General features: G+C 30.9%; 2 protein-coding genes across 12 annotated transcripts in view; one reads left to right on the top strand and one right to left on the bottom strand.

Annotated features, from left to right (window-relative positions):
• The first annotated feature begins 328 nt into the window (after positions 1 to 328).
• Positions 329 to 19,319, top strand: LOC143240817 (RILP-like protein 1). 11 transcript variants are annotated; one of them, XM_076483935.1, is made up of 7 exons: positions 329 to 687; positions 8,691 to 8,829; positions 12,403 to 12,524; positions 16,301 to 16,504; positions 16,831 to 16,982; positions 17,812 to 17,906; positions 19,161 to 19,319. In XM_076483935.1, the coding sequence occupies exons 1-7, from the start codon at positions 418 to 420 to the stop codon at positions 19,223 to 19,225; spliced, it is 1,047 nt and encodes a 348-aa protein (XP_076340050.1). In that variant the 5' UTR covers positions 329 to 417; the 3' UTR covers positions 19,226 to 19,319. The 11 variants fall into 11 exon arrangements, with proteins under 11 accessions (XP_076340050.1, XP_076340049.1, XP_076340052.1 ...); XM_076483934.1 differs by having other exon boundaries at positions 330 to 687; positions 16,807 to 16,982; XM_076483937.1 differs by lacking the exon at positions 19,161 to 19,319 and adding an exon at positions 18,196 to 18,628 and having other exon boundaries at positions 330 to 687; positions 16,807 to 16,982; positions 17,812 to 17,904.
• A 382-nt stretch (positions 19,320 to 19,701) lies between these two features.
• The window catches only part of LOC143240816 (protein strawberry notch homolog 1-like), a 96,862-nt gene continuing 88,991 nt past the window's right edge, over positions 19,702 to 27,572 (bottom strand). Inside the window, exons 24-29 of the mRNA XM_076483932.1 lie at positions 26,930 to 27,024; positions 22,426 to 22,518; positions 22,098 to 22,259; positions 21,789 to 21,865; positions 20,772 to 20,968; positions 19,702 to 20,312 (exon numbers count right to left, since the gene is read on the bottom strand). Coding sequence (XP_076340047.1) covers positions 20,227 to 20,312; positions 20,772 to 20,968; positions 21,789 to 21,865; positions 22,098 to 22,259; positions 22,426 to 22,518; positions 26,930 to 27,024 — 710 coding nt within the window. The 3' untranslated portion in view covers positions 19,702 to 20,226. The remainder of the gene's footprint in view (positions 20,313 to 20,771; positions 20,969 to 21,788; positions 21,866 to 22,097; positions 22,260 to 22,425; positions 22,519 to 26,929; positions 27,025 to 27,572) is intronic.

The following is a 27,572-nucleotide window of genomic DNA, read 5'->3' as shown; positions in this document are numbered from 1 at the left end:
AGCTGATCTGTGCAAACCTAGCGACACCAAGCGGATTCCTCTGGAACCAACTGAAGCCGCGCAATTCAAACAGTCCGCGTATTTTTTGAACAGCCCTCGTAAATGAAAACTGTTCTTTAAATATTGATATTTTTAATAAATTTATATTCTAAGAGCTTGAGGTAAACTTCATCTTGTGCTAGCAACCAATTATTTCTATTTTTAGTGTATGTTTTTTATTAAAGCTCCAGAATGTTGTTTTTTTCTGGTGTGAAGCTCCGCAGATCTAAAAAGTTTGGAACCCCCTGTTCTTTACTGTAACGTGGCGTTATCTGGTGATAATAATCAGACATTACACTTTTCGAAAATGTAGTAAGACGGAAACGAGTAATCAGCGACATTCCTGACATTGTTTCGGCAATTGTCTGCTGTTTCAGTATGAATTCAGTTGTTGAAAAAGTATGTGTGGAAGACGTTTATGACTTAGCTTCTGAAATTGGAAAAGAATTCGAAAAAATAATTGATATTTATGGCATTGAGATTATTACCAGTTTGATGCCGAAAGTTATATGTGCATTAGAACAGTTGGAATTTTGTGCAAGTAGAAATGATAGCGTGGATTTAGAAATTTCGGATCTAAATTCAGTTATTGTCCAACTTCAGTATGAAAAAATTGGAAAGCAAGAATATAAGAGTAAATTAGAAAAGGTATGCTGACGTTTTGATAATAAAATGCATCTCAGCACTAGTAGTAGTAGTAGATGGTACAACAAATTTACCTTTATACCGGTAGAGCTGTGACTAGTCTTGTTTCCTTCGTACTAACCAATACTATTATTGTTACGATAGTACTATTACTACTAGAATGAAACAGAACATTTTGATAAAGGATTAAAGCTAAGTTATAACACAGGTTTTAAACACTTAAAAATATAAATTAATTGACCCAACATTATTTAGTAAATATTTTTACTGTTAAAATTTAGATGTAAGGCTCAGTTTAAATTTAATGATATTCTCTCTCTGTCTTTTTTTTTTTTTTAATTGTACAACGTGACACATTACTTGGTTTGAAGTACAACAATAAGAGTGAAACAAATTGTATACAGTTTAATTTTGGTGTCAACTTCTGAAAATAGTAACCATAGCCGGTATTTGGCTTAACGAATGCATCAGTATTCTATAGTATATTGTTGTGAAAATAAAGTATGTTAGTAAGAATGTGAACAATACATAACTGTACATATAATTTGTTGTAACTGGCTATTTGGCAGTTATTAGTTTTTTAGAGCATAAAAGAGAATGATGAAAATGTTTTAAACCTACAACATTTTGAGAACAGACTAAGTCCAATTCTTAATATTTAGTGGTTAAAAAAAATATTGCATTGTAATTCTTCCTCATGATAAATTTCTCTTGTGTGTTGTATACAAAAAATGTTGACTGAAAATCGAAACTGTTTCATAATAATGAAATTTGTAAACGTAATTCAACGGAAGAATAGAGTTATAACAATTATGGATTTATTAGATTGGCAAGGATGTTGATTGGCAGCTCAGATGGATTTAGTAGCCTTCTCTAACCTTTCAGTTCGTATGTGTTTAAAAAACTTCAAAATGAACATAAAAAGTATCCAGATCATAGAATTTGAATGCCATATATCTTATGAAGGTCTCCATTTAATTTTCTTAATATCAACAGATATTCAGATAATTAAATGAGGAGGAGGATATATATTGCATCCATAAAATTCTCTAAAAAGTATGAAATGATCTGAACTATCAATCAAAAACATCAAAATAAGAACAAATAAGGTTCTCTGACCAACCAGTCTGTACTTACCAATCCTTTGTGAATGAAAACAAGAAATGTGATAACAGGAGGCTATTTAATCTACTTAGGCTAGTTCTGCCTTCTATGATTGACCATTCAAACACTCCAACATAAGCTAAATATGAATAAGCAAGGTGGTATAAGATCATTCAAGTCAGCACTACACTGTTTGTACATCCATCTCAAGCTAATTAAGAATATAAGAAGTTAGGTGATAGAGGTAATTTACCATACCAAGATAACTTTTTTTTTTACTTTCTGAAGAACCACTAATGTTGTCAACTCCAAACCTTAACATAGTTTTTCACATCTTTATGCCTATTAATTAAGTCTGAACTTATTGATACTTAAAGTACATGCTTTATCATCAGCCAGATATACAACTATAATTACAAGTCAAATATTAGTGAAGCTGTAATGTTGAATCAGTATTCTGAAGAATGTTTTGTTTTCATATTGTAAAGAAGTGTGCTGTAATTTATTTTATAGTGTTGCCTGTCTACTGTCAGAACATAGTTCAAAGTTAAATGATAGTAATGCTCTATCCAACTCTAATTTTACTTCTCAAACTATGATGACAGAATTGAAATATCAGTATAAAAATATATGTATTAAATTAGCTGAAAAGCTATACAAAAGAAAATAAGTTTTTGATGTAGACAAACAACATTCATCAGGATTTAAGAGAAGAAACAAAGTGTAAGGAGTTGTAAAGAGTTAGAAAATCTTGTAACCATCTATTTTTTTAGTAACCTCAGTTTATATACATAACTTACTGCATTTTCTAGTCTCTCCAGTTTTTACCAAACTTGTCTTTACATGTAATTGTAGTTTATTCTATGGTATGCTGTTTACAAGTCATCTCTGTCTGTTATATTATCTTTTATATTTCACATTGGTTCTGTTGTCTGTATAATTCTAAATAATATATTATCTTGAGAAGCTACTTCAGATACGTAAGCTGTAATTTGCACACATTTATTGCAATGTACCCAACAAACAAAACTATTTCAGTATACTTTGTAGTTAGCTTCACTTTGCAAAGAATAAGGTTATGGTTTTGATAGTTTGTAGCTAGTTTCATGAGAGACAACTTTAAAATTAATGTTTTGTTTTTTGCTGTAGTACTATATGCATTAAAATATACATGTAAATATTGTAAATAGTATGTTTTTTTTCTCATTAAACATCCTTGTTAACATTCTGATGTTAATAAAGAAATAATTCCTACTCACAAGTGTAACTGATAATTAAACCAATTTTCTGAATTAAAATATTTTATAAAAACATTTGGAGGAATTATTGAAGGTGGGAAACAAATCTTCAAACTTATAGTTAAAAAAAGAACATTCCAGTTTTAAGAATAATTACAGGCTTTTATGATTTGTGCTGGTTTCAGAGAACTTGTTATTTTTCTTGTAATTAACAACTTTTTTGTAGCATCGATGCTGCAGTTCCCTGATTACAGATTATATTCAACCCAGAATTTATAAAATGTCAGAAATCATTCTACTGTGATCATACTTTATTGTGATTAAAATTACAGTGCCAGGTTTGTAGTTCATATTACATGCATGCTGTTTAAAAACAGAAAAAATGGTTTTTAACCAGGTCGTACATGCTCTAGTCTTCCGTTATTATAATAGGTTGAGGGAAAAGCATGCTGTAGAGTGTAGATGAATACAGAGGTATATTTATTTGCTAAGTATTTGTCTATGAGACATGCACCACTAAGAAATGTATGCTGTAGCATGGATGCCCACAGAAATATTGTCAAGGGGGGGACACTTATACAGTGTTAGTCAACAGACTAAAAGAAAATGTATGTTTAAATGCAAACACAATGTGCTGTTTTAATAAAAAGTACTAAAATATTTAGGTTCACTGCAATGTTAATTTACATCATAATACCATCTTTTTTTTTTTTATCAAATGTCTGATGGTTGAATACCCCCTATCGCCACTTCCTGCAAACACCCAAAACAGTTAGCAAATTTTTTAATTAAATTTTGGAATTACGTGTATTTTAACAACGCACCAAAATTTTATAGCTTATTACATTAATAAGCAACATTTATATCTGATATGGTACTTTATATTTGTTCTTAATTTAATGTCATTGTGTGATTAATGGGGTCGTTTAGCTAATTGACTGTTATTTTGAAAGTGTGTCGTTATCTCAAATAATATCGAACAGTTTTATGATCCAATTATTAGTACATTCTTGACGTCTGCATGTGCTGTTCGTTTTGACTGTTAAACCAGCCAAGTGTAAGAACTTAAGATATGGACGTGTAATAAGCAGTCATGTAGACCTACTACTTGTTATATAAGAGGCATATCTGCAAATAATCGTACCTGAAGTGAGCTTGATTTGGACATGAGGCAAGGCTGGCATGTATGTATTATTGTGCTACTTAACTTCTTTTGTCTATGGATGGGCCGTTGCTGTTATCATAAAACCACGGGTGAGGATATATGTGTGTACGTCTGCATTGCCCATCAGATTTCGATATATTTTTAAAAATTGTAATTCAGTTGAATGAAGTTATTGCCACGGAAGTCGGCGATACAGGTAGTTCTTGCCGCTAGAGCTTATTAGTCTCATTACTTTAGCACAGGATAATACACATCTTTTACCCTGATTAGTTGCGTATCTTAAATTAGAGCACTGTGTTTTAGGGCCTTGAAGCGTCTCGAAAGTATAGAAAAATAAATACGTGACAAGCATTCACAGAACTGTTTTTTATGATTATAAGTAATTGTTTTAGGTTATTTATTTTGACGACTGACGTAGAAAATTATCATGATAATTTTAAAGATAAATTGACTCTTATTATATTAATACCCATGAAAATTCAGTTAAGAAAAACTTGAATAGGCCGTAATTAGCAAAATGTATCTATTTTCAATTTATACGTTTCAAACATACGGAAGAAAGTTATTAAAGATTTCAATTATCCTCCATTCCCAATTTTTCTCTAACTAATTTTTTTTTATTTAAGTTGATAAATAAGTTTATTAATTGCGCTCTTATTCGTGGAAAGTAATTGTAAGAGACAATGATATTGAAAGTTGAGGGATATTAGCCTAAATGTTTTTAAGTACATAATAAACATTTCTTGCAAGAACGATATCATTACAACATTATTTACAAACTGATTAAAAAAATGATGCTGAAATTGAATGGTAAACTGACTTCACTCACCACATCAAAACACTAACGTTTTCTAATTCTTTCAAAGTATAGCCGTGAAATTGTATATTTGTACTGTATTAAGCTATACCCATTAAACTTTGACGTTATAACCCTAACATGTTTCGGAATATGACAGGAGTTAGTTATTGTGCTTTCCTGACCAAAGCTTTTCTTCATTTAATTTTGTTTCAACAATTATAATTTTAATATTAAAATGTTCATTGTCCCATTTGAAAAAATCCAGAGAATTTTATACTTTTGAAACACCTTTGCAATTTTTCAAATAATTTTTCAACACCAAATGGCCCCTCATTGGCACAGTGGTATGTCTGCAGACTTACACACTAAAAACCGGGTTTCAATACCTGTGGTGGGCAGAGCACAGATAACCCATTGTGTAGCTTTGTGCTTAATTCAAAACAAACAAACATCAATACCAAATGTTTACTTGCTTTTATTTGGAAAAATGTTAGTGAAAGTGGAATATAAATTTCATATCTAGTTACTTCATTTCCAAGTAATGTAGACTAGTGATGCTCAAAGTTTTTTAGTGAAAGTTGACCTTTGATAAAACTCTTAACATTAATCCATTGAAGAAATGAACCTGGTGTAATAATGATTCTACATACAGAAAACTGTTTTGAAACTGTTCCATAACTTTAGATCACTCATTTATAAAAGCTTTGTAGTATGTTGAGCATTCTTAATGTGTGTTGTAGACATTGTTTGATGCTAATGTTTGGGTATAGTATTCACAAGACCTTGGCTTTGCTTTAGTGTACTTGCTTGGCATTATAATGCACCACCTCATAAAAGACTCCATGGTGGGTAGGGTCAGTGGGCATTGAATTTTCCTTTATTTATTATGAATAACCCAATTCTTGAAAAAAACAGCTTATAGCTAATGACCACATATTTGACTCTGTTACACAATCACCACCACCATCAGATCCTGTACCTTGATTTTTAATCCTTCATCCTTAGGACAAATATCTCCTTTTTTCATTCAGAAGTGATTAAAGGGGCTTTGTTGGCTCTCCCAAGTCTATCAAGAAGCTATTTTCTGGAGACATTTTGGTGAAAACATCTACTCCAAGACACTGAACTCCTTTTGAATTCTAAGGCCATTGGGGGCATACCTATTGAGGTATGCTATTCTGAATTCCTTTCAAGAAATGATCATTGAGAGAGATTTGAAGAATATCTTTGAGTCATAGATCATCACTGGATTCTTCAGCTAAGATGTTTCTGCTGTGTGTTATATCTCAACTTGCATGGATAAAATTATGCTGCTGATCACTGTCTCAATTTTGATCTTTACATTGCCATGTCAAGGCAGGTTATTTGAATTGTATGGTTTAGTCATATGTTTCTAACCCTTTCCAGTGTTTCCTTTGCCAGTAGTTTGGACATTTAAAGGTATCATGTCATTGTAGGTTGTAGAGAGGCTTGAAAGTTATTGTTCACAATTCTTTCTCAGATGTATGCTGCTGCACTATGTGCTACTGCTAGAGTGAGAGTGTAGACAGATCTTTCCGTGCCTCCACCAGTCATTTTCAAACCATGTGAAAAATCTTTTGCCCTCTTTATAAGTGAGTTGACAAGTCAATGTGTACTCCTGTATCTGTTTCCACCATTCCTTCCAGTGACTGCCTGGGCCCACTTCCTTTGACCCTCTCTTTCTTGCTGTTCTTCTGGTAGTTTTTTAACTAAGTCTGGCAGGAGAATGTTTTTCTTGACACTTGGTACTGGGCTATTGTTTTTCCTTTTTCTAAGCATTTGGAAGTGTTTCAAGATTTCTTCTAACCATTGCCCAGTTGCTTTGACTAGCTGTTTTTGTAAGGTCTTAGAGAGGATGGTAATTGCTCAACTTGTTTGGTTCCTCAAATCAAACAGTTTCCTCTCACTCACTCAGTATGGGTTCCATTGACAGTGCTTCACTGTGGACCACCTAATTTGACTTGAAATGTCAGTCAGGGAAGCCTTCCTTTTTTCCATCTTTTATCTTAAGAAGGCTTACAACACTGTGTGGATATATGGCATTTTGTGCAATCTCCAATTTTATGTGCTGTGTGGCCATTTATCCATTTTTATCCAGAACATTTTTGCTGAACAGATTATTCCAAGTCTGTGTGGGTTTTAGTATCAAGATTAATGCTATCATGACACAGCTTCCTCCTGCTGTTGCAAAGATGCTCTATGTTGATGACTTCCATGTTTTGTGTTGAGCAGCAGCTTCAGTCTCCCATGAATTGTTTGTTGAAGTGGATCACAGCACACACTTTTGTTGCTGTTGGGGTATACACCCTTGTCCTGAGCTCTGTCTCAGTGATGTTATTCTTCCCATGGTCCATGAAGCAAATTTCTTGAGGCTTATCTTTGTTTGTAAGCTGACTCATTTCTTGCATTTGAGCAACCACATGTCAAGTGCACAAGGGCACTGAATATCCTCCATGGATTGATGTTCTATGTTTAGGATATATTCTGTCTTTATTTGTTTCAAATTGAACTCTAGGTCTCTGGTTCTGCCAGAACCTCAGCCTTGAAAATGCTGGACCCCATTCACCATGAACCTCCACTTCTTTCATTTTTAACTTTCTTTGTAGTATGCTATTAAACTTCAGTCCCTATCATATCATCCTATGTGGGGTTGTGTCTTCCTTCCTCTGTAGACTATGCTCTTTTAGAATAGACATTCTGCCATTCTTCCTTTTAACCTTTTATATTAAGGTGCAGCTGGATGAGTTGGGTGTATCATTGGATGACACTGTTACTTCCACTATCAGCCTATCCTGCTGTAGTTTACTATCCCCACTTTCTCTTTGAGTCATCTGAGGAAGGCAGATACTACCAACTGTCAACTATTATGCACAAGAAATATAATTTGTATGCATTATAGTTGGTAAACTTAAATATTAAAATGTTGTTTACATTTTTCACATTATTTAATTGTACCAGTTTCATGTAGCAGCTATTCTAACTTATTTTAGTAACCCTAAACTTTATAGGAAAAATTGGTAACAACATAAGTTGTGTTTTGTTGTTTATGAGTGATTTAAAAAACTGTGTAGCAACAAATATGGTTCAGGAAATGAATGATTAGAAATAAGTTTTTCACTTAGGAACCTGTTCAGCAACTGTTTGCTATATTATTTTCATAGAGATGTCAGTAACTTACTAGAGATAGCATATAAACATGCTCCACACATTACTAGAAATCGTTAACTTCTCATAAAGGTAATGTAGAAAATAGTTCAATGTCCTGTCATTTCAACTGTAACCACATTAAGGTTAATGTGTTTTTCTTCCACTTAAGCATGTCAGTTAATTGACCAAAAACACCAGAAACTTGCATAAACAAAAACAAATAATTTAATAAGTTAGAACAGTTGAATTGATGAATATTCTACAAAATAACATTTCTCAGAAACCTGCATGTAATTATGAGAAGTTGTGGTTGTAAATATTCAAAGTATTTTATTCTTGTGGAGAGTTGAACAAATTGGTTATGTCTGAAGAAGTTCAGATGAGTACACTGTGTTTGTAGGATTTTGAATAGGCTTGTTGTATTTATAGAAACTTGAAGTTATTACATGTATATGAACATAGCAAGTTTGTTGTATTATTAAGAAACTTAAATAGCTTATTTTGGTGTAGACTGGAAAAAGTTTATTTATAGGAACTTGAACAAATAGAAGATATTTGGAGAGAAGAAACCAACAGGCTAAGTGAACTTGTAACAGAGCTAAAGGAAGAAAATTTACGACTGTACAGTTCATTAAAAGAAAAAGAAAATATTCTTTCTGAAAAGTCATCAGGTAAAAAGAAAATAATTGTATGTCATATATAAAGTTGTTTTGTGTGAATTTAAAATTGCACCAATTTGTTGTTTAGCTTTTTATCAATAAACTTGTATTATGCTTTTTAAGTGTTAATTTTAAATATAGAGGATAAGAATAATTTTTTACTCATCTTAAAAGTTTTAGTTTTTAAAATGGTAAATTATAACTACAGTGTTTTATTAAGTCTAAAATTTGGTCAAATTCCATATTCATATTTTAAGAAAATCAACTTTTTAGCATTTTTTATAGAAAAGGTGAAGTAAGTTAAAAAGTGACAAGTTCTGTATTTCTAATACAGAGTAATATAATGTTTGACAGTAACTTAAATAAAGGACATACACAATGTGTGTTAGTGCATCATTTACTAACAGAAGCATGGAAGGAAAAGTGAAATAGCAATTAACTTGTAAAAATGAAAAAAAAATTAAAACAAATGGTATTAGAACCCTTTGTGGTGTACTCAAGAATCATGGAGAGTTGGGAAATTGGAAATGTTTTGTTATGAACAGATTCAAACTGCTTTATAGGATGGAATTCTTCTAGAATTTCATGTTGGATGAAACATTTGTCTCTCTTTCTTGCACACACAAACTTCTATAACAACTTTTTACTATGCAACTGGTAGAAATCTGCAAAAGATTTGCAGGTAAATTAGTATCTATCTGTGTTGTAATAGTACTTTTTCAAGTACAGGATTTCTAGAATAATATAAAAGAATTATAATTGCAGACACTGAAATCTTTAAGTCTACTTGCCTTAGACCTAACATTAGTTAAGCTCTTATTAAGTACGTCCTATATTCAATAAAAAGATAAATTAATATTGTAACCCATGTACATTGCTTTAGTTTAGTTAAGGCTAAACTTTATTATATTTAATAATATCAATAAATAAACTTGTAATGTTATTCTACAACCTAACATTAGATCTTTTTTTACAAAAGCTTTGGTAATATTTTACTGTGTTGTTATATAAATTTGTACTAAAGTATATTTACTTATGCCTTTTGTTCATATCTATTGAAATGAAGAGCATAGTGCATGTGCATTCATAGTAAGGTGCATGCATCTTTTCAGGACAGGTAAAAATTGAGTAGTATTATAATAGATATTTTAGTTTTAGGAAGCAGCAAAGACAGTTAACATTGTGGAACAAAAGTCTTCTTGTAGGTGTATGTTTTTGACAATTCTTTTATATAGTGATAAATTTATTCACTGTTTTTAATGATTAATAGGAAAACACTGTCTTCCATTTATGGATGATTAAGTGTCCTACTATTAAAAGTATCACTTAGTGTTATATAAATCATATTCTGCCTTAGGTTGTTCATACAGAAGACTCATTAAATGTATATTGAACATTTAATTTGTTTTTTGTTTTATACAGAGAAAGAGAGAGAGAATATGTAATTCTCAGTTACATTAACCCTCAAGTATATGTATGACAAATATATATTAAAAAAATAGTGTCCCAAACAGTGTTCCAAGTTGATCACATTGGATATACACAAACTGTATATTAGAATTGTACAATACAAATTAAATCAGCATATGCAGAGCTCAAAATTAACACAAGCAAACTGATAGTTAGTGATGTAGTTTTGATAATAAAGCTTAGAAATCACTAGAAAAAAACTGTTATTATACATTACAGAAGGAAAGTTTACAGATTTTTACTGTCAAGTGCCAACACATACATTATATAAAGTTCAATCATTGAAATATTGCCACATAAAAAGCATGTAAATAAACAACTCTATAGGTGAGGAAGAGAAGTAAACTAATTGGATAGAAGAGTGGTTTGATGGAAAGAAGTAGAGGGTTGTTATGAATGGAGTTCATTCAAACTGGATTAATGCTGCAAATGTTGTACCTGAAGGCTAAGTCTTAAGGCCATTACTCTTTTTGATTTACATTAATGACATAGAAGAAGGAGTGGTTAACGAACTACTCACATTTGGTAATGATATCAAGGTATTGGGTGTTGCTGGCTGTGAAAAGGATGCTGCTGCTTCACAAAAGGATTTAGGTCATTTAATGAGTTGGACAGGTAAATGGGTTTTAATTATCATAAATGCAAGATATTGCATATTGGTTAACATAATCTGAATTGTAAGTATAATTTGGATGGGAATGATCATAACAGTGTCATGAAAGCAAAAGATCATGGTACAATGGTTGATCAGGCTCTTAAGCCATTCAGGCAGTGTGCTGTTGCTAGTGATAAGGCAAATAGGATTTTGTTGTATCTACAGAAATATTGAATACAAGACTAAAGTACAGAATGCTACTAAAATTGTGATTGAAGTGATTGTTTCACTTGCTAGTTCTATACCATTTTAGTAATTCCCATTTTAGTTGCATGGTATCTAGGCCAAGTTTCAGGAAATGGGTATAGTAAAACCATAACTTCAATATGTTTGATTGTTTTCAAAGAATTAGCACATTGGCCAGTCTGCTAGATTTACAACATCTACTATTTGCAGTGCAGTTTTGCTGGCATCATGATTAAAAGTACTATGCCCAAGTGACTGCTCATTGGAGGTAATAATAAAATAGAAATTGTGTGAATTTCAGTTGTTATTTTCTGAATTCCTCTTAATTTGTTTATGATTAACACAAGTACTAAGCCTATAGGCTTCTAATGTTTTACCAGCATTTGGCATTTAAACCATAACTTTCAATAATAAATAATTTTAGCTATGGTGTAGAATGGCTTTAAATTGTTTTTTTTTCTTTTTTTTTCAAGTACATAGTTTTAGCTTATAGCTTTATAATCTTTTTACCAATTTGAGGTTTAATTACATTTTTGAACTCGGAATGTTAAACTCTTTTGATTGATATGTTTGATCTTGCCCAAGGTATTATAGATTAGTTTACTCTAATTGTGCCTTAAATAATTTCAGTTTTGGGGTAAGCAAGTGTATATTCTAATGACTTATGAAATTGAATTGGGTATATGCAAGCCCCATGCTTGGTGTTGCTAACACACAAAAATATACCTAATAAAAAAGGAAAATAAAGGTCTCATAGATTAGTTTACTGTAATTCTGCTTTACAGTATTTCAAGTGCTGCAGCTATTGAGGATTCTCTTTTGTTTTAGTATAGGGTGATCATCAGAAATATGATTCTGTAGACACTTATGGCCACCAGTTTCTACCCAAATAAAGTATATTTTAACTTTTGTGAAACAGTTATAATAAAACCAGTGGTATGTGCAATTAAAATGAATTTTGATATTCAAAGATATTCGAAAAGAAAGCATGACACTGAAGATTTATACATATAATTAGTATATAAAATATATGTTTATTATACTTATTAACTTTTATTACATTTAATACTTTTATCTAATCCAGGTATAAATTTAATTTTAGAAAAGATCAAAAGTTGTCAGTAGCAACTGCAAATTTGCTTGTGGAAAAACTAGCAATCATTTGCTAATGCTTTCATAAATTAAGCAGTGGTCTTTTATTTATTGTATTAAGACTTCTTTTATGTTAAAACTTGTAAACATTTCATTACACAGAATGTGTCTGCAACTTTTAGGTTGTGTATCAGAACAAGATCTAAAGATAGCACAGAAATTAAAAGAAATCGTAGATAGACAGAGAGAACAAATAGAACAAAAAGACCAAGAACTTCATCACAAATGTAATGATGTAGAAGTGGTAAGTAAATAATAGCAGTACTGATGTTGTTAATATTGCTATACATTAAGTTACTCATTGATTATTTCTCCAAAAGTTGGTTGAAAGCCTGGAATGGTCATCTGTTTTAACCACCATACAATAGTGTGTTGTCTGTAGTCATAAGGCATGCTTGATGTTGCAATTTGTACTGTTGTGATGTCATGAGAAAAAATTATGCATTCTATAGGCTATAACACAGCATGACATACAAATTTCAAAAGTCCAAAATTATTTTTTACTATTAATTTTATTTACTCTTGAAACAAAGCACTTTTTGAGACTGGAAGCACATCTAGTGTTAATTTGTCTGTTGCTATATGAATATTTCCAGTTATCCACCAATCGTTAAGTAATTTCTTGTTATAGAAATGTTTTAATGTACTTACTGTAGTACTTGCTTTAAATAATCTATAATGATATTGGAAATACCTTTGTTTTGGTACTGGCACTGAAGTTCTCTTTTGTAGTATACATGCATGATGCTTAAAATTAGTTTTAATGATACTGATGCAGTAAATATCATGTATTGATTTTTTTTTAAGTACACTTTTTTTTATAGTAATGATGTAAGTGGTTCACTGTCATATTGCCATTGCATCTTGTTTCTTTTTATGTTCCTGCTTAAGTAAAATATATTGATACTGATGCTGTGAATATCCTGTTATTATTCCAATGCAATTAGTACCTGAGAAGATATATTAATTTTGGTAATTAAATATTGCATTATTTTTCTTGATATTCAATGCTATTGTTTCATGCATTTCATTTTTATTCCAGGCACTGGTAGATTTATTTAAGTACAGTTACTAGGATTATACTAATATATATAGTTGTGACTATGCCAGATACTTGTAGATATAATTAAATACAGTTATTAAAAGTATATTTTGTTTTACTAAAAGCATTGTTACTAAGACTTGTGAAAATGTAGAAATAAAGGACCTCAGTAGCGTAGTAATAATTCTGTTACAAAACAAGTTAAAGGTATTGATAGCTTGGGAGTTAGAGAAGGTTAAGCTTTATAAATAATTTTGTGTTTGTTTGTTCAATTTTCAGTATTACATATATTTCATTAGTATGTTTCAGGTTCATGTTTCTTCAAGTTGCATGTTGTCATTAAAACTCAGGTTGTTCACTATCATATTCAGATGCCTAGAGAGCACAAACAGTGGTGTCTGTGGTGAATTTGTTAGATTTTAGAAACCCAGCCATATGAAATTTGAATAGACTAAAAAACTACAACAACCATTCTTTGAAAACTGCAGTAACAAAGATTCTTATTGATGAAAAATATAACTTCATAGAAACCAGTGAGTTATAACAGTTATTTTTTATATGGTATATTTCATTAAGATACTGTTTAATCAGTTTTACCTAAAAATGTGAAATGTTATGAACTGTTTACTTACACAACTTGCTTTTCTTGTTGTCTTAAACATAATTAAACAGAAACTGTATAGTTAAATTCTTGATGACGAGAAACCCATTTGAAGTTAAAACATTTCTTGGAACAGCTGGTATGAATATTAATACGTTTATTAATAAAGTGTTAATACCCATACCAGCTGTTCTGAGATACATTTTTGTATGGTTAAATGCTTTACATTTCATCAATATATTCATACTCTACATGATGTACATCATACACACACACACACACACACACACACACACAGATCAATTCCACCACATCTTTTAAAGATGTAAGCTAAGGTTCTTCATAAGCTGTTGTGTGAAGTTGTAATTTTATCATAGAACATTTTAATACTTATTTGCATTCATTGCAAACAAATGCTTCAGTTTAAAATGAGTTTATCAAAAATAAGGACACTGATTAAATATATTGTAACTGCCTTAAAGACTGTTTGTGGTCATTAAAGCAAATATTAACTGTTTGCTGTACTTCAGCACTTTCACCAAGTTTCTGTTATACTAAATATGAAGATTCATAAGATTTTGGTGTTTCACCTGTGATTTACTTTCCATTGCCCTTTAAAAGTAGCCTGAAATGTAATTTTTGACTTTTTCCTAACACTATTGGCACATTTAAGTTAGAACTTGGATTTGAATTATAAAAATCTATCCCTAAATTTATAAATTATAACATTTATCCCTAATAATCAAATTGTGGAATTCTGGAACATGTATTTTAGAGTCTGTGACATGGTTTCTTTGTCAGTACTTGTTAACCCATCAAATGGGTTTCATTAATCACTCTTCCATATCAGCATCATGATATTGACTAAACTCTGTGCCATGAACATTTCAGGCTCACGTTAGCCTAAAATACAAGAACAGAAAAACCTAATTGGTTTCATGGATCATTTAAATTTTTATATCTACATTTTTGACAGTCAGTGATATTTCCACTGTTATGCACTAGGATTTCTCATCTCCTGTTACTTCAGCTGAGTCTGTTCCATATTTAGACAAATTTGATTGAATGTTTTTCCACCTACTTTTGTTTCTATTTCCCTCTTCTCAATAATAATCCCACCTTCATTTTTTGCTGCTTCGGTTATACAGGTATGTAACAATTTGGTATCTTTTTTTCCATTAGTTTTTTCCTGAATCTCAGGCTATCTTGTTTGTTAAGCCTAAATCACTTGAACCTCTGTTTTTCAGTTAGGGGGATTTTTCTCATTTCTTCCTCTCTCCTCATTCTACTTGTCTTTGTCTCTTACTTACTCGACTTCTTCACTATCTGCCCACACTTTACCTTCCATCAGAGGCTTTTCATCGTGACCTTGACAGCTTTATTATGAAAGTTTGGAAACACACTGGTCTCTACTTTGGCTTTGATTTTCTCTTTTTGTTGAGTCCCAGTTAACTTTTTATTGTTTAAGGGAATTACTTTGTAAGGATGCCTCACTTTTTAAAATTTGCTACCTTTAATCTTATATCAGGAACCTCTGTGTTTCATCCTTTCTTTGTATTGAGGTTTTTTGGGTGTGCTTATTATATCTTGTAGTCAAGAGATGAGGCAGCTTATCATCAGCCACCTCTGCTCATTTTTTTCACACTTCTCAAACCAGGGAACCCCACCATGTTTCATAACCATTTGTGCATAATAACAGAACAAACTTTTGTCCCTTCCCTTGCTCAAACCTTTTTTGAATAGTTTATTTAAATGTTTTTTGCAACAATTAGAACATGATTAAAACAATCTCATCATTTCTAAGAAGTAGAAAAGAAACTTGGGCATAAACTAATTTATTAACTAGAATTAGAAATTTTATTTTTAACCTTTCTAACCATTATATTCAGTATAGCAGCTTCTAACAGAATATTTTCTGAGTTATTAGGTGTAATTTCTTTAAATGTGTAAAATGATCTTTTAAAACTAGTAGTTACTCATTGATACATCAAGTTACATTTTTATAGAAAATATTGCATGTTGAAAGAGACATGTATGGAAAATGTACATTTAAAAACTTGTAACTTTATGACATACGGTGAATAATACAGCTAGAGAAGTTACAAATAATAAATGTTTAATTAGACCTTTATTTTGATGTACATGTTAGGAACAATAAAAATCAGTTTTATTAAAAGTGGTTTGGAAGGCATAGTATAAAAAACTGACTGAAATATTTTGTTGAGTATTATAATTTGCTGTAAATTATTGTTCTTTCACTGGCATATCATCATAATTTCTAATAATTACAATGTTTTGCAGAGACTGTAATTTACTTCTATGTAAAATAAGTTAATATGAAGTTTAGATAACTTTTGTATATGTAGTTTTCTATCAGCTTCAGCTACAGCTACAGGAGCTAGTACAGTTTAATAAGGACTTGCAAAGTAAACAGAAGTACCAACAGTGTCAGATGAAAGCCTTGGTTGAGGAAAAGATGGAACTACAAGTGCAACTGGAAGAATACCAGAGAAAGCTTCAGCAGTTAAGAAGCCAACTAGGAGTAGCTGTGAAAGAAAATTTAGAATTGGCACAAGTTGAAGTATGTTGGCAATATATAAATTAATTTACATGACAGCATGATAGCTAACTACAATACTTTTTGTTAGTTAATATGAAATAAAGTAGTAAAAGATGCAAAAACATTGTTTACATTAAATAAATGTATTTTGGCAGGACAGGATGCAAAATAATTAACTTCAAGTTATATATCTTTTTCTCCTCTTCTACTGGCACTAGTACAAGAAAAATGACTTACCTGTCTTTAATAAGGTAAACTAAAACAATAAACTTATCTTCAAACATACTTAAGTGATATTAAATCCATAAACTTTATTTTTAAAGAATGAACTTGTTCTGGACTTGCAGAGAAAAATTGTGATTGACCTAGATGATCCTGAAAGGCTGCAACTTACAGTAGATGAGATAAAAAGAATCATGTGTGAGAGAAATGACCTAAAAGCCAAGATGAATGAACTTCAGGATGAGCTTACTTTATGCAAATCCCAACCTCCATCAAAGTAAGATGTTCTGCTACCTCTTTGTTGTACAGATTGACACAAAACTATGTAAATCTTTTATATCGTGTACAGAAACACTTCTAGTTGAGTTGTATAAAATGTTTATGTGGTGAAGCAGCGAGGCATTTAAACCTATACTTGACTGCAGATATATTTTTCTTAATTACTTTGTTATTAATTTTGAATAAAAGGTTTGTTGAAACATTACAAAAATTCCCCTTTTTTTGCCACAATTCAATGTCTCGGAAGCCTTTCATTCCATGGAACAACTTATTTGTTAGATATCTGAAATTATTATGAATGAAAAGTAGATTTAAAAGGTTATTTTTATACACTTTTGGTTTCAAGTTATTATTAGACTAATAGAAAGTAATAAAGCAGAGTTCTGATTTTAACACTCCTACGGAAAAGACGTTTCTAGTCCTGATTTCTCCAAGCCCGTTCCCCTGGCTGTGGTTTCACTAGATAGTAGATAGGGACAGTGGGAATCTCGTTAATCCATTCATTAATGGATTTAAATGGCAATTTCATTTAAATACAAAATTATTAGCCTAATATTAATAACCTTTCAAGTTGCTCTGGGGCCTATTAGGCCCCACTTTTCGTAGGAGTGTTAAACAAAAGCCTCTTGGGCTGTGACTTGTAGCAGTTATTTATACCTATTAAGAGAAATGTATGGAAAACATATACAATAAAATATTTGTGGTTAATTGCATAATTTTATGGATGTGAAACTTTACAGAAATGTGGTAATTCAAATATAAAAGAAATTGTAACAAAGATGGGGAAGTATATTAAACTGATAACGATAACTTGTAATCAAACTTAGATCAGATGTTGTAGATCCAGTGCAAGGGCCAATAAATAAAGAACCAGAAGAAAAGTTGTTTCCACCAGCAAAGCCTTTGGGAATTCGTCGTTTGTAAGTATATGTGAGCTTTGTTTCTTTATATCAGTTCTTGCTGTAGTTTGATGTAAGCTGTTTTCTATCAGTAAGTAATTATTAAACCTGTTTTCTCAACTTTTGAAACTGCAACTAAAATTCTGAACCGAGTAGGCTATGTATTTGAATCACAACTACAAATTATAATGACCATCACTATAGTTAATTAAGCATGCTTTTATTACATATCTGCTGTAGACCCCGAATGTTAGGATAATCACACAATATTCATCTTAGTGTACTTGTTTCTTTAATTGTTATTTCTTGCAGGTAATCTGTAATGATTAGAATGTCCTGTGAACATTGTCAGTATCAACAACAGCAATATTGCTGAAAATCCTGAGGCTCAGTTATGTTAGCACTAACCTTGGTTGAAGTCCTATTTATGCTTAGTATAGTCACCAATAAGGTTGAAGAAAAGGCACTCAAGACGTAGTACATTACTGAACAATCTATTGAGGTTAAATATTTTTTCTGCATCAACATTATAACTAACTAAGTCATACTTTAGTATACTTTCTAGCTAATTCAAATTATTATAAAACCTTAGTGATTACATTAGGTTCCTGAATAAGTGAACAAATATGTTTGATAAATTGAAGACAAATTTTACTCATTCAAAGCTTAGTTTTAAAGAATTTTATATTTTTAACCTTGCAGAAGAGCTACTTTATAGTCTCGAGTTAGACCAGAAATAAAATCTGTATTAACTCATATTTTGCACTCAGTTTTCAGTTTGTTTTACGAAGATGATCCTGATTAGAGGCCATTCTTGTTTATCTTTACCATGCACTAGCAAGAATTTCTATAGTGATGCCATCTCTTGCCAGAGAAGAACAATGTTTGAGTTAGGTAAAAACAACAAAGTGATTGTGATATATGCTTAATAGATTATCTCAGCAAAAACAATAACTGGGTGAGATGGATATATATTGTGTGTGGGGGAATGAATAGCTTGGAGAAGTTAAGTATGTTACTTTCTAAAAACATGTGATATGCTTACATTATTTTTGTTAAATAACAAAACTAATCTCATGTTGAAATTATAGGTAATAGATGTTCAGTGTTGTGATGAGTATTACTTTATGATATACCAATTTATCTCAATTGTACATTATGGGTCTGCCAGAGGAGAAAATAGCAAAACTTGCATGTTAAATATCTGAGACTGAGGTGTAATAAAGCAAGTAAAGAAAGGTGCTTAAATTATTGAATATTTTCTTAATCTAACATGTTTGAACAACCACCCAATGTTGGAGGAAATGGAATTGAAAAAGTCTCCTGGAGTTTAGGAATGTGAGCTGCTTTTGTAACAAGTTCATGCATAGTCTGTAACCAATCAAGATATCCTGTGGATTATGAAATCTACTTTAATAAAATATATGCTTCCTTTATCATGTGATGAGGTGCAATGTTGTCTAAGCTAACTTTCCACAAAATGCACAAGGCTGGATTGATTTTAAAAGATTTCTGAAATATTAAATTAATTACAACAAGAGCATACAAGTTTTTAGTCTCTTGCAGAGTAAGATTAATATAGAAGCTAGAATGTGGCAATTAAGAAAAGAACTCTCCACTGTTGACACAAAGCTCTGGTCCCAGATACATAAAAACCATTAATGAAAGATGCAGTTTCTACAGGCATAAATCAATTACTGAGAATAACTTAATATTCCCATTTTTGTGTAATACATAAATTTGAGTTTATATCACCATTAGTATAAAGTTATTATAAAATGATACATTTCATACCAATCAAGAACTACTACAACAAGATTCTTCTACATGTTTTATTGACTTTTCTATACAGACAAGCTTGCTGGAGAAGGTGATGCTGAAATAAGAATCATTAACTTCATTACATTATGTAAATAAAGAAAGAGCAATAGGCTCTGTTTATCACAAATGAGAGATCTACATCAAAGACAAATCAAATACTAGAAGACAAGTCTATGCTACATAATATAAATAAAAAAAAAAAGGCTTTGCAGTTTTTGTTAATATACACATAGATGTATCAAAGAAGAATCTAATGGAAAAGTTCAACACTGGAGCACGTGAATGGAAGAGTTAACTTAAAAACTAAGAAGTTCCTAAAGTTCTTTTGTTTCAATTCATTCTTTTCAGTCAGTTGCTGGTTTTAACCAATACTTATTTCACCAGGATCTAATAGGTTCTGACGAAGAAACAGTCTAAAGATTTATCACAAAAAAAAAGGCCCACTTCTTACAAGAAACGGTACACACGTTTACAATTACAGTGGTCATGGTGGCATCTGTGGTTTAAAATAAATCACCTTGATCAATATTTGTCACAGTAAGCTTTAATGGAATCTTCTGAAAGGATGTTGATGAGGGGAGCTACACAGGCTGGTGGAATGATGCTACCTGTAAAACAAAGAAACGTTACTTTTTGGTCAAGTGAGCATCAATTTTCTTTGCATACATATATAGGCTGTAGAAGTTGAATACTTGTTTTTATGAGATAAGACCATTGTTGTTATCTTTTAGATACATTTTTGTGAAATACAAAAGATCTTGAAATCTTCCCCACTAAATTTACTTATTCTTATAGCAAAGGAAAACTTTGTGTACGTAAACTGTTATAGTATTCTTAATAAAAATTCCTTTTGAAGGGTAACAATACAACTTCAGCACAGTGACATCTGGATTTACAAAATATAATATTTTGGCAAAATTACTAGTTACTAAAGCTACATAAACCTAACAGTCTTGTACATATTCTCATCCATTACTTAAGTATAATACAAAGTTTGAGTTGATCATGAATTACTCCATTAGATATCACACTTCCCATAACTTGTTTGCAATTACGTGTAAACTCACCTACTATACGTTGCCCGTCCTGTGTGCGTAGTCGAACAACCTGAAGCTTGGAATTGTGTGAACCTTGTACAGAAAGAAGTACACTTTCCACTTTGGGCCAGACAGCCAAAACTGACCCACTGAGAACATAATAAGTTCGTCTTCTCAGTCCTATATCACAAGTCAAGCCCATAGTTTTTCGTCTGCAGCTTCCATACCTAGTTATAAAATAAGCTATTTTATGATACAACTTTATCAGTATCATAAGTTAATTTACGTACTGAAGTGTCATCCAACAACTGAACACTTATATTCTGCCTGTTAATTACACTGCACAACAAAGTTTTTGCTTCTTGAACACTGTTGGGTGTTCCTTATAGATTTCTGGCTGCTGATCATGCAAATCACATCCAAATTTGCCCATTCATTGAAATCTTCAGTTTCAGCAGGACATTGGAAAAACGATATCAGGGCAACTGGAATCTGTCAATGCTTGCTGATTACTGTTGGACACTACAATGTGATGCACCAGACATTGAATACAAACGAAAATCAGAAGCAAACCACTAAATTATGTTGAACTTAATAGCATATTATAAACAAATGCAATTAAATACGTTATTGCTCATAAACAGTTAACTGTCGCAGAGTTCCTACGTGATGAAGCAAAACCAAAACTATTTGTGCATACCCACCAGGTACCCGTCACAATCAGCAAAAACTTTTCAGGAAGCAAAACGTTTAAAAATATTGTTGTGCAGTGTTATACATTTTAATAAAGTGAAAGTGGCAGTATGAAATGTGCATTTGCAAGTCATTTTGAGCTCCAAACAACTATCAATTACCATACTTATATAGCTACATTTGTAAAAAATGTTACACAAAATACAGGGCTATTTCCCACATGGAAAAATATCTACAGTTTATTTATGTGCCTTTTTGAAACTAATATTTGTGAAAATTAGTTAATTTAGGAAATATATTGTGAAAAGTCCTTCAGACACTGTCCCTGTACAAATGTGAAAAAAAAGTATTTACCAGAATTGATGACTACAAAGATTTTCTGAACCTTTGTAGTTGTCTTCCCAGTGGGGTTTTGCATCATCTGGCAACACCTAATGAGGTTAGATCAAATAAAGCAATTCAACAGGTTAAAGAAAAAAAAAAACTAATTCATAATAAAAGTTGTAGAAACCAACATGTTAGGAAAAAATGAATATCAAGACAACCAACAATTTGAAACAGTTGGAATAAACATGAAAATCAAAACTGTTAGGAAATATTATAAGCATATAAAATTCTTAATTTATTTTGAAACTTGTAAGAAACTGCAAAGACTGAACTCACCCGCTTGTATTTTGATTTCAATTCTGATAAAGTTTCTTGTTTTGCTTGCAGACCAGTGTTGGGTCTATATACTCTGAAGGTAACTTTTTTCTCACGTTTATCCTTTAGTCTTTTTGCAGAGTCACAAACAGCTAAAATTGCTGTGTAGTGGTCATTTCTTGCCTGAAAGTAAGTTTTCAACTTTGCTTTACCTTCAGCATGATAAATTTTTACATATTATAAAATACAAGGTTTTTAACCATTTTGATTCATGTCAAACTTGATATTATTACTGATCATCAAAAATAGGAATACTTTTGCATAAATTACAAACAGAAATTACACAAACCTGTCGACTAATGTAAAAACCTTCATCATCTCCTTCAAGTTCATTACACAAATTTGATGCTGCCTCCCAACTCATTCCTCGCTCAACAGCAACCTGTAAAAGTAAATTCCAGAGGTTTGTATGCTTTTTAATACTTTTCAATTTCAAAGTCAAACCTTCCTAAAGCTGGGAGTTTGAAAGTTATTTATTTCAGAAAAAGTGGTCCTATAACTTAAAGTTGCTCCCAAAATATCCATTTGAGTATAGCATTAAACATTGTGGTGTAGCCTATGAAAAAACTTAATTTACAAAAAATGTTGACATTTTTTACAAAGAAATATTTCAAAGCAAAGGTACACTTTTCAGGCCTGCAGATGCACATATGTAATAGTTTGATATTTCAGCTATTTCTTACAATTACCTCTTTATATTAGTCTGGTTATAATACTTATAAATATGGTACCACACTAACTTGCTGGTAGACAATAAAGTACTGCATTGTTATTCATACAGGAATATTTGTTTACATTTAGCATCAACTATGAGGTTGAGGAATAATTCGTGAGCATTTTTAAATAATTTCATTCAAGCATTACATGCAAGACTATACAATACTTCAATGCATGAACACATTACACCCAAAACATTTATTATGATACTTTATTTCATGTAATACCTAGGTATATAGTATGCATTGTTTTAAACGAAATTGCAAGAAATTAAATGCGAAAAGCAGATGGTGTCGAAAATGCTCGATTTTGTCCACTTGACATTCCATTTAAATGAGCTGAAAATGAAAGCAAAAACTAAAGACATATGAAAATCAAACACACCATCTATTAGAGCAAAAAATTATCTACCAAATGACATGAAATATTTTGCGAAAGCGTTTCATTTATGAATATATTTTGTTAACTTGAAAAAACGCTCACGAATTATTCCTCAACCCAATACAATAAATTATAAAATTATTGCCACTTAAAATAAGGTTGACTGACCAAGTTTAAAATACTAATATTAATAACTAGCATAGTTAAGTTCCAAGGTTTGCATACATATGCAGTTTTTCAATTCAGAGGAGCAGACAATGTTTTGAAACTTTCAGAATTTTGGATAATTTGTAAATTTCCAATGTTTGTGGCCACCCAATATTATTAATACGTTTTAATTTTGATTTTTTAAAACTAAAATTGATAGAACAATATTTTTGTTTTACTTTTAAAGTACATATTTTCTGTATTAAACTTTAATAACTTCTGTGCACTTTACAGTTAGCTGAAACCATTTTTTTTTTCTGATAATATATACTGAATACCCATTTCAGAAACAAGAATGAATGTAGACACTGTAAAACTGATTTATATAATTATACCATAAAACCATATTTCACTATTATAGATAGTAATAAAACAGTTACAAATAATAAAACCCATGTTTTCAGTAAAATGTATTTCAAAAGGCTATATCCATTTGATTTTGATCTCAAAGTTAATTAGTATTTTGTTTCTCATTACACCTGGTTCACACTGACAAATCTTGAAATTTAAAAGAAAATGCATACTTCAATAGAAAAACGTTTATGTACGATGCTTCCATTGAAGAATATTTTATGTATTAACCAAATGGATTGACCCTTTGGCAGTAACAATCTTCCTTACTTGTATTTTTTGCACTAAAAATATATCTGAGAAATGCCAGTCATTCTTATTGAGACTTGAACAAGTTAGAATGCAAAGCAAATGTTCTTGTAAAGAATTAATACTTTTGTCCATTGTATATCTGCATAACCTTTTAAATGAATATCCAAGTTTTTTGTCAATATTTCTGTATATTTTAGCTGGTACTTTCTCTACTTTACGACAAACTGTTGTGAAATCAACAATGTGGAATAACCTGAAATGCTAACTGGTATAATACCATGTTGAACGGCACTATATATTAGGTTAAGACATGTACAATTTCATCTAAGTTGCTCTTTTTTTCTATCATAAATACACTAAGAGGAAACTACAACTGTTTATCCCAAATAGCTTGCACCTCATAACAGTGTACATCTGTTACTGCTTAATTGTATTGTCACACTGCCCTTTGAACTATGCCTAACTACTAATCCCACAACACAAATTGTAAATCACTCAGTGAATTTAGTTTAAGTTACTGCACTGAATGACAATTTCATTTGTCATCTTACACAAATTTATAATTCTTACATTTTAGTTACTTTTGTAATAATAAATAAATATATATTAAAAAAAGTACAGTAATTACTTTTGACTTTTTCTTTTGTTGTTAGTTGGCAAAGTTTAAGTCTACGTTTTACAGTAATGTTACTAGTACATTAAATACTTCACATAAGAACAGAATAATAACATGCTAAAATCAAACAATGTCCTATAATCAATTTTTCTGGCTTTTTAAATAGGAGATGAGTCATTGAAAGTTCAGCTAATATTCTTGATGTGTTGGAATGAAGTCTGAACTGAAAGTGAAATAGACAATTCTCTGTACAGAAAACAACGAGGTAATTTGATAGATTAAAATATTGGTTTCTATTGGTTATAAATAATACAGTATAGAATAACTGAAAGAATTACTGGGAATTTGAACAGGTGGGTCCTATTTTCTAGTTTATAATTCCATAAACAAATAAGATTGAAGTCCATAAGAATGGCTCTTTGCCCGAGTAATATCTATATTATAGTTATTAAAGTATGTTAAATTCTGTCCTTTTCGAAGGGTTGGTAAATAAAAAATAGAAGGAAGACCTAGAGAGAAAATGCCATAATATTCATACTAGAGGAGGTTCAGGATTGATCTACACATTTCCTCTTAAAATTATGAATATGAAACATATATGTCAAATATTGATTTACTGACCACTTTACTTGTTTAACCTATTGCAACAGGTCAAAGGTCATGTCATTTCATTTGTTGACTTCGAAATTTTATTCAACTACTGTTTTATGAATTTATAACATTAAGTTTGGTTTCAAAATTTTATACTATAAAAATATTTAAAAAACACATCTAAATATCAATTTCTGTGTGTCTTGTTATACTGAATGCAGCACTTGTTCAAATTTGATACTTGTGATGTCAAGACAGTACAGCTTTGTAGAAATCAGGAACTAAAAGTACTCAATTTTATATTAAGTAACTTGCATTAAAATTCATACTTATTGGAGGGAAGTGAATAGATTAGAGAAGAGGATGCTGAGAGAGAAACAGGGGCTTTAAATGCTACTTTAATAAAATTAGGAACTTAAAACATACTAATGAAATACAGATTATCAGGTACAATTTTATGCTATACTAACTGGTATAACAAAAACGTAGGTTAATTAAATTTTGAATGTAAGAATCACTAAAACCCTCATGATGTGTAGCAAACAATGCCCATGCAGAGAAGGTTAAGTTTTGAATGTGACTACTAACTAAAATCTTAACTTACTTAGAATTTAATCTTATTACTTTTGACTGTTCACTGTTGTAAAATTACTAGGATTTAGCTGAAATTGTATTAGTTATGTTAAACAGACCTTATTATACATTTAGTAAGTTTTTTTCATAAAATTTTAACAACTCACTAATATTGCTATTGAATATATAATTACATTATTCATCTAATTTATTATTATTAATTTCTTCAGAAGCAAGTTTTTGCTAAATTACCTGTACTGTAGTTTATGACACAAAGGGACACTGCAAAAGCCATTTAACCCTTTCCAGCCAACTTTTTTTTTTTTTTTTAACAGGGAATAGTTTGTTTTGGAATTTCGCACAAAGCTACTCGAGGGCTATCTGTGCGAGCTGTCCCTAATTCAGCAGTGTAAGACTAGAGGGAAGGCAGCTAGTCATCACCACCCACCGCCAACTCTTGGGCTACTCTTTTACCAACGAATAGTGGGATTGACCGTAACATTATAATGCCCCCATGGCTGAAAGGGCGAGCATGTTTGGCGTGACTGGGATGTGAACCCGTGACCCTCATATTACGAGTCGCATGCCTTATCACACTTGGCCATAACAGGAAATAAATTATGATCTTTTGAAACTTCTGTCTGATCTCTCCCTTCAAATTTCCTACAAAATAATGCAGTTGATTGTTGGTTTTATCTTGTTTGTACATAATGAAAAAGGTCGTACATTTATATGATGGGTTTTTTTGCATGTCTATGGAAGTAATTCCTTTAGAAGTTAATGTGCAACAAACTATGGAAATGGAATAAGATATTTTATGTTATTTAATTAATTACATCACTTTCACTAACAGTATTGGTTAGGATATTTAATATATCTACTTTAATCAAAATTATTTTGGATTACGAGCATAACACATAACTTATGATTAACATAAATCTTAGCTGGATGAACCTCACAATACTGAAATCATTACCCCAAAGTATTGCTAACAGCAATTAGGTGTACTAATTACTCAGTTTATTTCTCTTTGGTGTAAACAGCTTGCTTTGAACAGGATTCAATATTACATATTTTACACAGTTCATAAATTAGGTCCACATACCGTGTGCAGCTCTGTTCTAGTGAGTACTGTTGCATTTTTTCTGATGAATACATTGCACTTTATTCTGCAAACTTCATCACCCGTTGTACCCATGTCTATGGAAAACCAGTAAGAGTCAATTTCAGTTAAAATATACAATGTAAAGTGTGCTTTTCTAAAGCCCCTAATTGTAAAGAAATCCTCTACAAGATTTTTTTCCCAGTTATTCAGGATAGGAAACATTTCAGAATTGTTCTTTTTAATTTGTTTTCTTTATTTTTAAACTGAATGAAACTTAGTGAAAATATTTTAAAACTTTAAAAATTGCAAAAAAATAAATTTGAATACCACATATTAACCCTTTATCATATCTGAGTTGTCTTGTTCAATTTTACAACACTTTGCAAAAACTTGTATTTCTCTACAATTATTAAATAAATCTTGAAATTGTGTTTAATATTCATTTCTTTAGTTTAAAAGTTCTTGGCAATTTCCATGAAACTTTATAAAAAACCTTCTAGACTTTCTTTACTATTTTATTGTACTGATAAAATCTTAAGTCAAAGTTTTATTCAACTAACACTACTACAAGTTTATGATTCATTAAAATGGCATTACACGTAAAACTTGTCTATACAATAGATCACTGATGAAATTTAGGAAA

The sequence above is a fragment of the Tachypleus tridentatus genome, chromosome 13 (genome assembly GCF_004210375.1).
Source record: "Tachypleus tridentatus isolate NWPU-2018 chromosome 13, ASM421037v1, whole genome shotgun sequence".
Taxonomy (NCBI): domain Eukaryota; kingdom Metazoa; phylum Arthropoda; class Merostomata; order Xiphosura; family Limulidae; genus Tachypleus; species Tachypleus tridentatus.
Note: the sequence above shows the minus strand (reverse complement) of the source record. Positions and strands in the feature narration are given on the sequence as shown.